This window comes from Brienomyrus brachyistius, chromosome 18 (assembly GCF_023856365.1).
Source record: "Brienomyrus brachyistius isolate T26 chromosome 18, BBRACH_0.4, whole genome shotgun sequence".
NCBI classification, from domain to species: Eukaryota; Metazoa; Chordata; class Actinopteri; order Osteoglossiformes; family Mormyridae; genus Brienomyrus; species Brienomyrus brachyistius.
In genome coordinates, this window is record NC_064550.1 from 13,606,681 (window position 1) to 13,621,600 (window position 14,920).

The 14,920-nt window shown below is 45.2% G+C and overlaps 1 protein-coding gene across 3 annotated transcripts; it reads right to left on the bottom strand.

The window, feature by feature from the left end:
- Positions 1 to 4,070: 4,070 nt before the first annotated feature.
- Positions 4,071 to 11,413, bottom strand: LOC125713178 (microtubule-associated protein RP/EB family member 1-like). 3 transcript variants are annotated; one of them, XM_048984133.1, is made up of 8 exons: positions 11,256 to 11,413; positions 9,890 to 10,107; positions 9,381 to 9,526; positions 8,667 to 8,865; positions 7,730 to 7,777; positions 6,959 to 7,071; positions 6,709 to 6,861; positions 4,071 to 5,995 (listed from the first exon to the last, which is right to left on the bottom strand). In XM_048984133.1, the coding sequence occupies exons 2-8, from the start codon at positions 10,008 to 10,010 to the stop codon at positions 5,945 to 5,947; spliced, it is 831 nt and encodes a 276-aa protein (XP_048840090.1). In that variant the 5' UTR covers positions 10,011 to 10,107; positions 11,256 to 11,413; the 3' UTR covers positions 4,071 to 5,944. The 3 variants fall into 3 exon arrangements, with proteins under 3 accessions (XP_048840090.1, XP_048840091.1, XP_048840093.1); XM_048984134.1 differs by lacking the exon at positions 11,256 to 11,413 and adding an exon at positions 11,147 to 11,187; XM_048984136.1 differs by lacking the exon at positions 7,730 to 7,777.
- Between the last annotated feature and the right edge of the window lie 3,507 nt (positions 11,414 to 14,920).

Consider the following 14,920-nt stretch of genomic DNA (forward strand, 5'->3'; position numbering starts at 1 on the left):
ATCCTGCATCAGCAGATCCAGATTCCATTTCCGCTGATGGGCAGACCGACCTGCTGAGGTGAGGTCTGGGGTCTAGGACACCCCCCGCCCCAAAGAGCCAATTTGAATCCCCATAGAGATATGGGGTGGCTGGGGAGCAGAAACTAAATATGATGCCCCCCCTCCCCACCCACACCCCTCATGGGAGCGTTATGTCTGCAGTACATTTATACCCCAGAAAAAAACTAGCCTGGAAGTATAATCATCAGCTCACAGCTTCTTGAAGGAACAATCTGATTCTGTGCTTGTGACATCACCTATCTAACGAGGATCCCACCATCCTGAAAAGGTCAAGCAAATGTTTTTATTCATGTCAAAAGACTGGGAACGTGGATCATATTCCCCTGAAGCACTGAGCACAGGGGTGAGTTGGGACTTTAGTCTGGTCCACTCTAGTTACTTAACATACATAAGTACCTAACACAGAGACAGTTATCCAATGGACATTCACCCAGCTCAACACACACCAAAATATCTATAGGACATAAAATACTTTTTATGTTGAAGAGCTGAACTCACTGTGTTTCTCTGATAACCACATAATGGGGATATTAACACATTTAACACAATGGGGCTATTGAGCGGACCCTGGTGATATTACTCTTAGAAGACTCTGAGAAGATCCTTAGGGCTTTTGAGATGGTCATGAGTCCCTTTCAGATGGTCCCTTAGGGCTTTTGAGATGGTTATGAGCCTATCTGAGATGGCCATGAGCCTGTTTGAGATGGTAATAAGCCTGTCTAAGATAGTCATGAGCCTGTTTGAGATGGTCATGAGCCTATCTGAGATGGTCATGAGCCTGTCTGAGATCAGATGAATCTAAATTCCTATGGACGATCATTACTTCTGGCTTACAACTGAGAAATCTTGTTTTGTGGAACACCCTTGTTGAGGTGCTTAGCGACATAGATTACACAGAGTATCAATCAGGGCCAGCTGGCTCTTACATTCCTTTCACAACCCTGTTCTCTCATTTGCCATTCCTTAGCACATCGGTTGCTGACGTCTGGTCCGATTCTTTATATACTGATCTAAATCACCTGGGGCCAGATACCCGGAATCTTAATTACATCCTCATGGTTAATGTCTCTAATCCTCCACTGAGGGGCAGCTTCAATGTCTCTTCTACTAAGTAATCATAGATTTGCAAACTTTAAAACCAAAACGGTAATAATGTTGTTCTGCCACCCAGCGGTCAGATAACATCCATCATTTTCCTCTGAAAAACATTTTACAAGATCCAACACAAATATGTACACAAGACAGGACCTGAACAATGTCCTTTTGAAGACCCAAACATAAAATTGAAGTCAAGGAGAGTAAGGAAACAAAGACAAATTAATAAATACATAAAACCAATCGTCAGCTTGTGAATTTTTACCCTATAATGTCTTTTTCAGTTCCGTGTTCCTTCAAGCCATGAGAATGACAAAAGGGGCCAAACATCCGCATTATCAAAGTTATTACGGTTGAAATGAAGAAATAGGTGAAGCATAAAAGTCATATAGTTCAGGAACAGAGAGGCTGGGGGATTATGGGGTAACACAGGAGGTGGTGTATTCAGCTAGATTACGCCCATAAGCATGTCAGGATGGTACAATTGATAGGGCTCAGTTCAGGAATGGAAAATGAAGATGGTGATCTCCTGGGGCGAGGGGGGGGGGCTGGTGGTGTACTATGTACTAACCATCTTTTATGCCTGGCTAATAGAACTCCTGCTTTTATTTCCACGAGGCACTGCATGTTGATACTGTGTGCTGCCTCGCCCCTGTTTAACCCCCCATGATAACCACTCTTCGGTGTTTGCCATTAATACCCAGCGTTTTCTTTTTCTTTTTTTTTTTGGCGGGTGGGGTCGGCAACAGCCATAAAGCAGCAGACAGATCCAACAACAAATACAGAAAAAAAAAATTCACGGGTGTCACAGGAAGGTAATGATAAGATGAATCGCCTGAAGGGTACCCAACACCAGTACCCAACACCAGTACCGGGGAGCACTGGGTCTGATCTTATCTCCAAACCTAAGACGTAGGTTTACACGAACAAACAACATTCCGTCGCGCGACAACGATCGCAGCTTTGAAATTCAGATGCACCGATTTAGTGAGATCTCATAAGTTAAAGCACGATCACCTTAGAGTTTCTTAACCCCCACTCTAGATGTTGCATATTTGTATTCACATATAAATATTTAGCATTTATTTTATAGGGACCGCTGCTAGGATATGTTTGACTGGCAATTCGACTGGCGAATTTTAGACCAATATTAAAGTTGTACGCTTCGTTTGCAAAGATCGTTATGCATGCTATATGTTCTCGATCCGCACTTAGATGTTCGGATTTATCGCAGGATGTACTTGGTATAATGAGAATTTTGTTCACATGAACACAGTATGAGAGGACGCAGCAGACTCAGACAATAACGACCGGAACCGGACGGGAAGAGGAACTGTATTGGAGACAAAAAAATATTAATGAATAACACAGGAACTGTATCACAAAGAAGCAGGTGGCAGTGAAAGTGGAGGCGATTAGCAGTGAGTGCAAACGATCAGCGGATAAAACTACAGCGTCCTTGTATCTATAATGAACAGAAACAGGACAGAAAAAAATGTGTGTGTGTGTGTGTGTGTGTGGGGGGGGGGGGGGGGGGGGTTCGAGTACCGATGTTTCAGTGCCGTCCACCAGGAGGGAACAGGGTGAAAGGGGGGCTGTTAAAATCCTTGGGGATGTTTCTGGAGCAGGGCGTGGTGTAAATATCCTGAGGTAAAGACAGAAGTAACCACCTTGAGAAGTCTACACCGAAGGAACGGAAGTGACGAATGAGCTTTTAAACGCTCATAAATCTCTATTTGATAAGTGATTGGAAGACGTTTAGTCCGATACGCCTAAATGAAGTACAAGGCAACGATCCGATACCCGCTACAATAAACACAAAACTGCTCGGATGCACTTTACAGTCTGACCTCATTCACATGTACTTTCACCATGTTCCAGTAAAAGTTGTACTAATCTTTCTATAGTGTATTTTTTCTATACGTATCGTAATATTCACCCACCTATTTACTAAAATGTCCGTTATATCTGTTTTAAAATATTTGCTACCATGTATTGTCTCCTTTTGTCGTCTAGTGCGGTTGTGTACTGTACAGGCTTATTTTGCAATTTCCTCCGAGATAGTTTTGATTCTCTTCGTAATGCAACAATGAACCCATGATTATTCCGTGAACCAGAATAATAGCTCTGAGGTCATGAGTATTAATTTAATTTCTACTTGGGAGCTGTGTGCTCGGGTCACTGGTGCCTGTCATCGGAAGGTTGCCAGTTCTAATCCCAGGGCTGGCAGAGTGCTTTCACTACTGAGCAAGACCCTTAACCCCACAGTTATTCCAGGGACTGTCCGACAAAAAAAAAAAAAAAAAAAAAAAAAGCTGTTCCTCGAGATTAAGCATCTGCCAAGTATCGGAATAACCCGAACCTGACAATTATTTTATTTCACATAATAGTATTTGCAGGTATGGCAGTTTGCAGGTTTGCAGCTGAAGATGCCAGGTCATATACTCAAGTTCACCATGCAGTGCATGTTTCATCTCCGGGACATCAGACTCTATAACTCACACCCAGAAACTTTTAAATGCCGTGGGACATTCCAGTTTGACTCAACAGTAGTGCATTCACGTGTATGACTGTTCACGACAGCTGGGAAATAGGCAAAAAGGATGGCAACTCGCACAAGGGCACTTGGAAATACTGATTTTATTGTTCGTAAGAAACAGACTTCGGGGGGGGGGGGGGGGGAGAGAGAGAAAGAATTAGTCCTGCAAGGAGAGAACGGCTAAGAGGAAAACATGGTCCACAGTGTACAGAAACCAGAGCAGAGTGAAGAAAAGGCCACAGGGGGATTAGGAGATAGCACCATCGCGAGGGTCTGCTCCAAACGGGAGCTCAGCTCATCATTATGAACTGTCAGCAATGTTTCTCTCTCCTCAAAAGCACCGCAGTCTTTTTTCTTTGGGGGGGGGGGGGGGGGGGGGGGGGGGGGGAGGACACAAACATGAACTGCAAAGATCCATACACCCTTCCCCAAGACACAATTAGGCAGTGATCACACTGGCAGGAAAGAGAACCAGCTAAAAGAAGCTGAAATATACAAGACACATCACATGTTTGAAGACGAGAAAAACAGCATACAGGAAACGCTCTCCTACCAGGACAGAGGAGGTATAAACAAATAGGAAGTGACCAGGCCAGGAAGTTTTGGGGGGGGGGGGGGGGTCTGGTAATAAATACAATAAAACGTTACCAATTAGGATGGGGGGGCGGGGGAAACCCCATGTAGTATAGACCTCACAAATTCATGAAACACACCCAACGAAAAGTATCATAGCGTTAGAACACTTAAGACAGGGTTAAGGACTTTTTCCAGCATGCTGTAATCGGCAGGGACAAAGCATTCCAAGAATATTTATTATTCTGCCAAAGAAAAATAAAATACCACCATCAAGCATTGACTTCAGAGAGAATTACAACTGGGCTTCTGTCTTTATAAACCAACAGCGGTATCTGTGCCTGCCATTTTCAAAAATTAATCTTCATGACTGTCTTGGGCCGACCGTGCAGGTGACAGGATTTGCACAGGTCTGAAGCATTAGTGAAAACTGGAAGATAGAGTAATGGTTTGTGTCATGCCTGGTTCTCTAAACATATTTATTTCAGAGCAGCGCAGATTTGCTCAGTCACAACACTATTTTAAGCATACTACCAAAGAACAAACCAGTCCAGCCACATTTTATAGGTTATGGAATTTTACAAGGATTAGGCTCAATTTAAAAAAAAAAAAGGTAATGAATTAACATAAAATAATCTAATCCCTGGAATGAAAATTATCCCCCCCAACTAAGAGGAACTTTAATTTGCTGCTGGATACAGATCTGCCATCTTAAAACCATCCACAAGCCAACAGAAAACAAGCTCCAAAAGACTGAGCTGAACAGGGAATGACGCTTAAATGTGTCTAATATACCAGGAACGTCTTAAAAGCAGCCAGAATGATCTCCACTTGTGTGTATCAAAGGGAGCTGCTCCGAGAATGGGACCGCTCAAAACCCCAGACTAGGAGGTTAGGACGACAGGTTTGAGACGTCAGAAACAAAGGCATTCGGTGTACACAAATTCAGACAACCAATGGAAATGGATCTGACTAGAGGTTCAGACAAAGGTATTAAATTCTGGCTATTTAGAATGAACGTTAGACAGACAAAGTAGTAAAAATGACTTCCAAATTGCAATTAACGTGCCTTTTTTCCTGGGGAAAAAAAACACTTCAAAAGGACTGTTTACGCCTAAACACTACACAGTCCTGATGAGGAAGAGGAGAAATGTGGTAAACTGAGGAAGAGGCCTATTCTGTCTCCACAGTATGTCTATAAACAGTCAAATACTAAATTCCAATAGTAAAAATGACCATAAGCAGTTAATTACAATCTTTAAAAAAAAAACACACACAACATTGGGGGCATTTATAAATCCACAACAACCAGGTTTTTCATCCAATACAAAAAAAAAAGTGAAACTGTGACATTTAAAAAAAATTTTATAATAAAACAAAAAGTGTACAGGTGCCAATAATCTCACTCTGCTTCGGAGGGGAGAGGAGACCAGGGGGAAGGCGAACACCTCTGATGGGTCGCTACGGCAACTCACCCCACCCAACTCCCTCCCTCCCAACCAATCAGAGCGCAGCATGACAGGTCCCCAAGAAGGGGGTACATTTTTTTGCAGCCAGATACATCTGAAATAATTAAAGTTCATTCAGAACCAAATACTTAACATGATCTGGTGGGGGGAGGGGGTGTGGGTGTGTTTTGGTGTGGCGGGGTGAAGACGATGACAAGGTGCAAGGTCATTAGAACTCCTCTTGGTCCTCTGACTCAGCATCCGGTATGACAAACCCCTCCTGAGGGAACAGGGCGGCTCAGATGAGGCGTCATACAAGACATACAGGCATCGCCTTCAAAATAAGAGTCTGCTCCACTAGCCATCATTTACTTCAAAATTATTTCTATTTATTACTGATATCCATGTACACTGTCCATTTTGTATTTACATTGACCTATTGCTGCATTTATGCTTTTTTCTGTGCCACTACTATCGCTGTACTTTCACGCAGATTAGAAATGCACAGTATTTCCTATGAAAATACACCGAATGGTGAATTTTAAATGAAAATCTTGACATAATTCCTCACCTTTTCCCTCCATCAAGTTCCCTGTGAGACTCTAAATGGTTTGATCTTATGTCGTGAAATTCTGGGACTCGGTGCAACGTCACAACAGAAAATCGTGTGCTGCTTACAGCCAGGAAGGAATGCGATTGATCTCTATTAAAAATTTCCCAATTTTAATACAGATATAAATGGGAATGTGTCGTCCTAAATCTCATTTTGGAAATATTTCTGATGTACTATAAACGTTCAAAACATCACCCAGCCCAAGCCAATGGACAAAGAAATGTCTCCCATTGGGATCAATAAAGTTCTCTTATCTATGCATCAGAACCCAAAGACAGCACTGGAAATGGCTTCCACAGTGATGTTTAGGAACAGCAACTGCTGTGTCTGGATGAAACTGAACCATGTAGAGCGGAGCATTTATCCGCTGTTATACTTACATCTGTGGCATAAAGAATGTCCACGATCCTCTGCAGGGTTGGGTCACACTCGCCCTCCTTCTCCTGGCATATCAATTCAATATTCCTTAGCTTGCCAAAGTAAAAGTCTCTCTCCTTCTCCATGTCCTGAATGGTGGACTTGAGAATATTTATCTGGAGGACAGAATACCTTGTTAAAGGGACATGCCGCTTCTCTGACACTTTCCAATATTATAGTGGCGTTAAAGGGGCGGCCTGGGCAGGACCATACCTCCTGGATGAGCTCGGCCCTTTCATCATCGCCGCCTCCCATCCCTGGCCTCCGTGCCGAAGTGGGGGCCATCTTGGGAGTGGTCTTGGGAACAGCCGCCGATCGCTGGGGAGCTGGACAGCAGCCAGAGGGGTTGGGGGGAGGGGGACACAGGGCAAGTAAGACAATGTGGGCCAGGACTGCAGAACAAAGTGGGGGGGGGAGGGGCACCTAACCGCAGCTCCTCAGAGAGCATGAGGTCCTGCCTTCCACCAGATTCGTCCTTCATTAAACCCCTGAAGCTCTGTGCTGCTACCCAAGGTAACTGCCACAGCGGGCATTTTTTTACAGAGCTATCTTGGTCAACTAGCGTAGTGTTTCTCAACTCGGGCCTCTGGCATCCCCAGACGGCTCACATTTTTGCTCCCTGCCAGACAGTCCAAGTTTTTTGGCTCTGGGAGTCTGAGAAACACTGAAGTAGCATTCTGGGACCTGAACAGCAGGGGGCGCTACCACTCACCTCAAAACAGGCACCATTTCTAGGCAGGGTCTAAGCACTAGTACAAGGAAAAGTGTGCTGTCCCCTTTAGACACAGTTCCTCTGGGAACCACCACTGCCCAACGTGTCTTCAAAACAAATAAAAATACCACCCCTATAAGTGGGACATGCCAACTCCCCCCACACAAACTAACAAGTGTGAGAGCCCAAAAACGCCATGGATAAAAATGGGAAACCCACAGTGACCCCAGTGCAGGGAAACTCCCCAGCGAGGAGCTACGGACTGACTGTACCAATCATTGCAGCGGGCTTGGGCACCTTTCGAGGAGAGAGTCGGACCTCTGCAATACATTAAGAGGTAGCAGTAAGTCCATCACTCAGCTTTTGGAAACGGCTCAGGATGCCAGCTGGGAACCGGCTGTCATTCGCTCAAAGTTTAGTTTACTCAGCGAATCGGGTTACAAAAAAGCAGACAAGTGACAAGGGCTCCTCTACTAGGCTGATCTGTCTTTATGATGCATGAATGTTCTTATGTTACCCTTCTGGTCCTTCAACAGTCTTATTGGGCTCTCGCTTTGTCTGAAGCTGTTTTTTAGCTCCTGCTCCTATACTGCTCACACACACACCTGGGCACTCACTGGAATCTCAGCTTAGCTCACGGGTGTCAAACTCCAGTCCTCGGGGGCCGGAGCCCTGCACATTTTTGGGTGTCCCCTCATTTAACACACCTGATTCAACTCCTTGTGCTAATTACCACACAGCTCTTGAGCTGAATCATTTATGATGGAACAGGGAAAAAAACTAAGCTACGCAGGACTCCGGTCCTTCAGGACTGGGGTTCGACATCCCAGGTTTAGCTGAACTCATGACTAGCGGACTCATGAAAAGTTGTTCATTTATAATGTGCTATTTGTCAGACTTGTACATCACTTTGGACAAAAGGCCTCTGCTAAAAATATGCAAAATGGGAACTAGGGACCCTGAAACACATTTTCTAGCAGGACGCGCAGCAATAACAGTGACCTTTGTCCACCAAGTAACTCAGAAAGCAAGCAGACTGGTTTGAGACAGACACGTGACACAGGCTCATTTTAAAAACCGGCGCCGAACCGAACTCCTGTTCAAACATTGACCGCATGCAGCTTGGCTTTTTTCTGACGCTGCATGCCCGAACAGGCACGTACCCGAGGAAAACCACACAGCGGTGCCGAAGTCGGGCAGGGCACTAACCGGTGTTGAGCACCTTCTTCGGCTTGTTCAGGGCAGGCACTGCGGAGTTGGGCACGGGCACTGTCTCTTGACCCTGGCGAGCTTCTACTGGGTCATACTCCTTCCCGTCATAGTTGGCATCGAAAAATTTCTTGAACCACTGGACAAACTCAAAGTTATCCTGGAATTTCCCCTTCACCAACTTGTCAACGGGGATAATCTGGAGAGAGAGAGAAAGTATGGAAGGTAATAATGACCAGAGTTCCCATTTGTCATGTGACCTACCTCTAAATATTAATAAAAAAATATAAAAATAAAGATGAAGTATTCAGGAGGCAGATCAAAAACAGCATGTCAAAGAAACTAAACAACACGGCAACAGGCTGTAAAGCAAAGTGAGATTCATATATGGATGGACAATCAGAAAAACGACGTGATCAGCAGCAAATGCGGATGACAGGCTGCTCCACGTGTCGTGACTGAAATTAAACACCCCCAAAACCGAAGACACCCCTAAGCATGAGGAACAAACCACCTGCATATTTCAAAGACACCACCCCCGCCGATAATGAGACAATATTCCACACAGATAACGGCCGCTTCATAAAAAGTTTGGGATCAAAAGTCCAACAGCAATAACCAGGTAACTGGGGAAAAGAAGCCTATGTAAAGCCGGACTCACAAAAAGCCACAGTCTGCGTGCGCAAGAGGATATAAAAATCGATGATTACTGACCTTATCTACACCCATCTTCTTGAACCCGGCTTGCAATATTTTAAAGTTGTGGATAAACTCGTGTTCCAGTTTGGCCTGAAATTTGACTTTTTTCAAAGGCACACAGCCGGGAAACAGCATATCCATAAACTGGCAGTATGCAGCACCTAAACAAACAAGCAGGCAGACAGACATCCACAACCGTTAGCAGGTTCTCTGGTGGGAAACGGGACATGTTGATGAATAGTCTGTCTATTTAGCAGGCTTTGCTATCCAAATTAAAATTAAGACAGAATTTTTTTGGGAGCAACTGGAGGTTGAGGCCCTTGCTCTGGGGCCCAACAGTAAAACAACTCTGCCAGTTCTTGCATTTTAACCAGTGATCTTCTGATCACAGGCACAGTGGCCCAATTTGCCAAACCACAGACATGACTAGCAGTTAGAAACTGTGTCTAGTATACCACAGGCATAATTTACATCTATGCGGAGGGTTCGAGTTACACAGAGGAACTCGCTTTAAGACTCCCCACCTGAACACAGCAGCTCGATCTTGGTGAGGTTCAGCTGTAAGGACTCATTGATCCACGCCAGCATGTCATGGCGACTCAAGTTGTCACTGGTGACCGAAGTGGAATAGACATTCACAGCCATCCTGCATCAGCTGCAACAAAGGGTGAGGGACGGTGGTTACGCTGGCGGCGTTCTACGGGACTTCAGCCTTGGATACAGCACAGAGAATCCAGCACATCTGTAGAGGAAAACAGAAATTCAGGTGGGATCCAACAACACCTGCTGAACTATGGGAAATACAGGCATTTAATAACGTGTCAAACAATAGTTAATGTATATCACGAATGCATACCACAATGAACTCATCTGAACTAGATAACTAATAAGCAGCCAAAAAGTGATTGTTCATAGAATACAGGAGGGGTTTTAGTCCTTGACCAGAATTAACCGGGCAGACGGAAACACCGTCGCAATGACAGCTGCGTCACCCACCCCGGAAGTGACGCCCCCCCCCCGGCCCTGTGCGACCCGTGTGTCGCGCCCTGCTGTGAAACCACGTATAACACCGGGCATCCCCCCTTCCTCCCTCCGTATCGGCCGCTGACAGTTCCCTTAGCCAGGCCACCCGGAGATCCCGGACACGGGACTGACGCCCGGATACAGCGCGAGGCGGGGGCGCGCTGACCGGCTAACAAAAAGGCACCGAGGGCTGGGCAGGCGGGAAATAACACAGCCTCCCCACTAAGACACGCATTATGCGGTGGCCCCAGCAGGCTGCCCGTCACACCCCAGGCCCGGCCGAGGGACCACAGGCGAGTAGGAAACACCGGCGCAGGCGGAACGGCCTGCAGTGACAGTGGAGTTTTTAATGACAAAAAAAACTAACGGAAGGAAGAGTAGAGAACGAAAAAATATAATTAAAATGAGCACATGATGAGAAATACCGTATACAAGGTATTGTATAGACAGGAAAATCCCGAGTAGCCCGGTTCTCGCCTCGGCCGCTTAGCACCGGCTTCCCCACCGAAGCGAAGAAGGCTCCCCGAAACAGGGAGGGGTGTCTGGGGCTATCTGACTGAAGTCCACTATACGGCCACCGCGGCGTTAAAGCCGCAGACGTCGTCCCGATCCCACGCAGCAAAGGGCCGCCAGCCAACGTCTCCGCGACACCGCGGTCGCTGTGAACTGGTCGGCTTTAGCACTTCCATATTGGCCGTCTGCCCCCCACCCCCCTCCGGCTAGCCGCGGCGGTTAGCTCCGGCAACCAGCTTTCGCACCCAGTACTCCCCTGCGTCCGCCATTCAATCACTCTATCTCTCCCTTCCGCTTATGTTCCCACCCCCAACAGAAAACTAAGAACGGAAACAAAAAAGCTGCCCGCCTTACCCGCTAACTGAGCCGAGTAGCTGCGGACGTTGACTATACGTGAGGCGCGGTTTAAAACGTCCTTCTGCAGAGAGGCTGAACAGTCTGCCGCCGGTGAGCTCCCTTGCTGCGTGCTGCGTCGCTCCGGGCGTTCGCCTACGTCAGTGCGTAACGGCACGGCGCCGTGTGCGGTGCGCCCTTCCGAACTACCACTGACGTCAGCACGTAACGGCGCCGTGGGGCGAGGCGTTAGTTTAACCACTCGGCGGCTGGACAATAGCGTCTATCATTTACAACCATTATTAAATAAAACAAAGCAGTACTATGGTGACGTTATTTCTTTCTTTCTCGGTCTTTCTTTTCTCTTTTTCTTTCTTGCACGACTAAAATAACGCTGTAATTCTTTCATCTTAAATCAAATCTAACTTCTGTAGTTAATTTTCTTAAATTGTCATTTCTTTTGCACACTGTAGTGCAATATATAATATCGTGCAGTTACACGTTTTTGAGGTTGCATTGCATGTTCTCCTGGTTTTGCGCAGTCCAAAAACACACAATTCAGGTGCATTGTGTCCATAGTGTGCGTGCATGTTTGTGTGTCCCCTGCAATGACTTGGCATATTCCATCCTGCCCTGCATTTCCTAGGATATGTTTCAATCTGTGACCCCGATAAGCAGTTATGGAAATTAGAGGAATATGATATGTTTGCATTTTAATTGCTTTGGTGGCATTTTTCTCCGCAGTGACTGTTTCTGGAGAGATTTAGGTTAGTTTAAGTTCCCGATACTCCTGGTTATAAGCTCTTGCCCCTAACCACTATCCTGCCTGCTACCTACATACATGCACAACTATGTATTCAAGAATGCATTCTTAATTTCTTATCTGTAATTTTCCCCTAAGAAGTGTCGTCATTAACACGCATAGTCATACCAATATGTAATTACTTGAAGACAATCTGTTCCAGGCACATGCCCACACACACCCCAGAAATGTGTTTTTACGAATGTCTGCCAAATCAGCACTAGTGCCAGGGAACGGATCCGTAACATTGTGAGTTGCACAAACCTCATTTTCCATGGGTTTCGGCAAAGACGGATTTTGTCATTATGACCATCCCAGATGGTCTAGTTTATACGCCAAAGGAGCTGTATTTAAACAGCCCAGATAAACAAAGGTGTGTAAGAGGGCAAGAACTTCAATGAATTAACCTTCCAATATGATACCTTTAAAAATAAGCGGCTTATCTTACTGTGAATACCATTACGTGCATTTCGGAGCGAGGACAGAATGCGGCACTGAAGCTGCACAGGTTTGTGTGATCTGCTCTGCTCTCCCTACACAGTCACCCAAACATTAAACCCAGGTGAGATGACGGGACTTTAGCATCACAGAAATGAGTGTGTAAACAAGCGGGAGGTGGTGTCCTGGTGCAGTCATGACGACCTCCGTTGCCCACAGAGATGATTTTATACATTAGGTGGCTTTCTCAGCCCTAACCACACACACCCCCCACCACCACGTCCCATTACCACCTACTAATACAGCAGCTAATACTGTCAAGTCCTTTACGTTCCTGGGAACATCAGGCTCCCAATACCTTCGGTGGGAGAACTATACTGACCAGATTATTAAGAAAGCACCGCAAACGATGTACCTCCTGTGGCCACAGCAGAGGTCCGTCCTCCCTCAGACCATGATGCTCCAGGTTTACAGTCCCATTGCACTCTTATTGGCATTCTGCTCTCTGGTTGTTATATGTCACTGTAGACTGAGACGTGTTTCTTGTGAATGTGAACTTGCATGGCCAGTGAACATCATTATGATTTTGAAATACATGAAAAAAATGCAAATTTTTCAGTGTAGGTACCACAATGTCACCTAATATTCGGGCAGCAATTTCATCTTGATTTTTTACTTAAACTTGCCAAGACTTATGAAAAACCTTGGCAATTATTGCTAATGGATATATTGTACAATGTTTTTACAAAACGGTGCGGATGGCACAGACTTGTGCCACCAGGTCGCCATGGCAACAGTGCTGTCACTGTTCCCTGTGAATCACATGACGCCTTAGCTCGCTAACTCTAATGCTGCATTCCTTTTGAAGTGGGAAGTTGGAACTTCTGAGTTCCTAGTCAGAAATTTCAACTGGAACACCCTCTGGAGTCTGATTTTAGACTTGGACAGTAGGAGGAACTTCTACAACTCCAGCCTCCTAATTCAAGATGGCTGCGTCCTTCATCCGTGGTGAAAAGCTGCAGTAAATAGCTGTGCATACTGCACTTCTGTCTTGTTTGTGGCTCATTCAGTCGGTCGTACACACAGTACTGCCCAGCCTATATCCCTGGCGCATGTTGCTACAGTATTTTTATGGGCAAAATACTGCGTATTGCATTGTTATCAACTAGCATTGCTAACAGTAGCTAACGGTGAATCTGGCAAAAACTGACGCTGCTAAAGGCTAACCTGGCTAGTTGTATCGGAATGCCATTAACTCGGGTGTGATGTCATTCCCAGCTCCGACCTCTGAGGTAAATGGAGCTCAGAAATACTGCCGATCCTGTCCAAACTGTGGCCCAGATGTTAAGCACCCAATTAGCATCTTGTAAAAAAGCAGTCAGTTTGAAATGCAGGATACAGTACAAGTGTTTCTGAGGTTAAGTCATGTGCAGTTCTGTGCACACAAAAGGCAGAAATACATTACAAAATTAGTTTAACTTCAACTTGGTTCTGAACTTGTGTGTGTTTGGTGGGGGGGGGGGTGCATTGTGTCAGGAGGCTGTTTTTGTTAATTTTTCCTGCCAGCTTGTTGTTCTGCTTTTCTGTTTGAACACGTGTTGCGTTTGTTTTTCTTTTCATGAACCATGAACCATGTTTGTGTCATCCTCTAACACCTGCAGCATGACTCGTTTTCCTTCTCTGGTCCATGCTGGATCGCCCTTTCATATTTTTGAGGATTTCCCAGCCTCTGAGCAAAGCACTTGGCCCAGATATGTGGCTGTAGAAACATATTTCTAAGGTTTAAAATTCTCTTTGGGGAAACATTTTTCACAAGATAATTGTAGTAATTGTACTGTGTGAAAGTTTGGGCTACAAAAATACACGTTCTATTGATTTTTGTAAGCAAAACAAAACTAACACATGCTCTGCACTGAAACACATAATATATTCCTGCTAATTTTAACACATAGTCTTTTTTTATTCTCAGAATTTTAACAAAAACTAAAAACACTAAATGTGGCATGTGCAACGGTTTGGGCGCCCGGTCAGTCAGCACTCAGTATCACCTCCTTTGGCAGGAATCAAATCACAGCCTCCAATCATCATCAATTCTTGAAAGCAGCTAATAGTCTTTCAATTCCTTCTTTCTTCCTTGCGAACATTTCAAGTTCAAAACCATTCTTAGGTCGTCTTGTATTTGCTGCGTGTTCGAGATCTGCCCACAAATTGTCAATAACATTCGCGTGCAGGGACTGCGGGGGCTATACCCTAGTTCATTTTGCCGTATTTTTTGAATCAGTGTCTTGTTGGTATCTCCAGCCTTATTTCAGCTTCAGGTTCTACACAGGCTAATGGACATCAAGTCTGTTGATACTTTGCAAAATCCATTCTGCAGAATCCATTTCCTGGAGTTTAATAGGTAAAAAGGTGTTTTTATTTTTGAAATGCTTTTTTCTCCAGACAT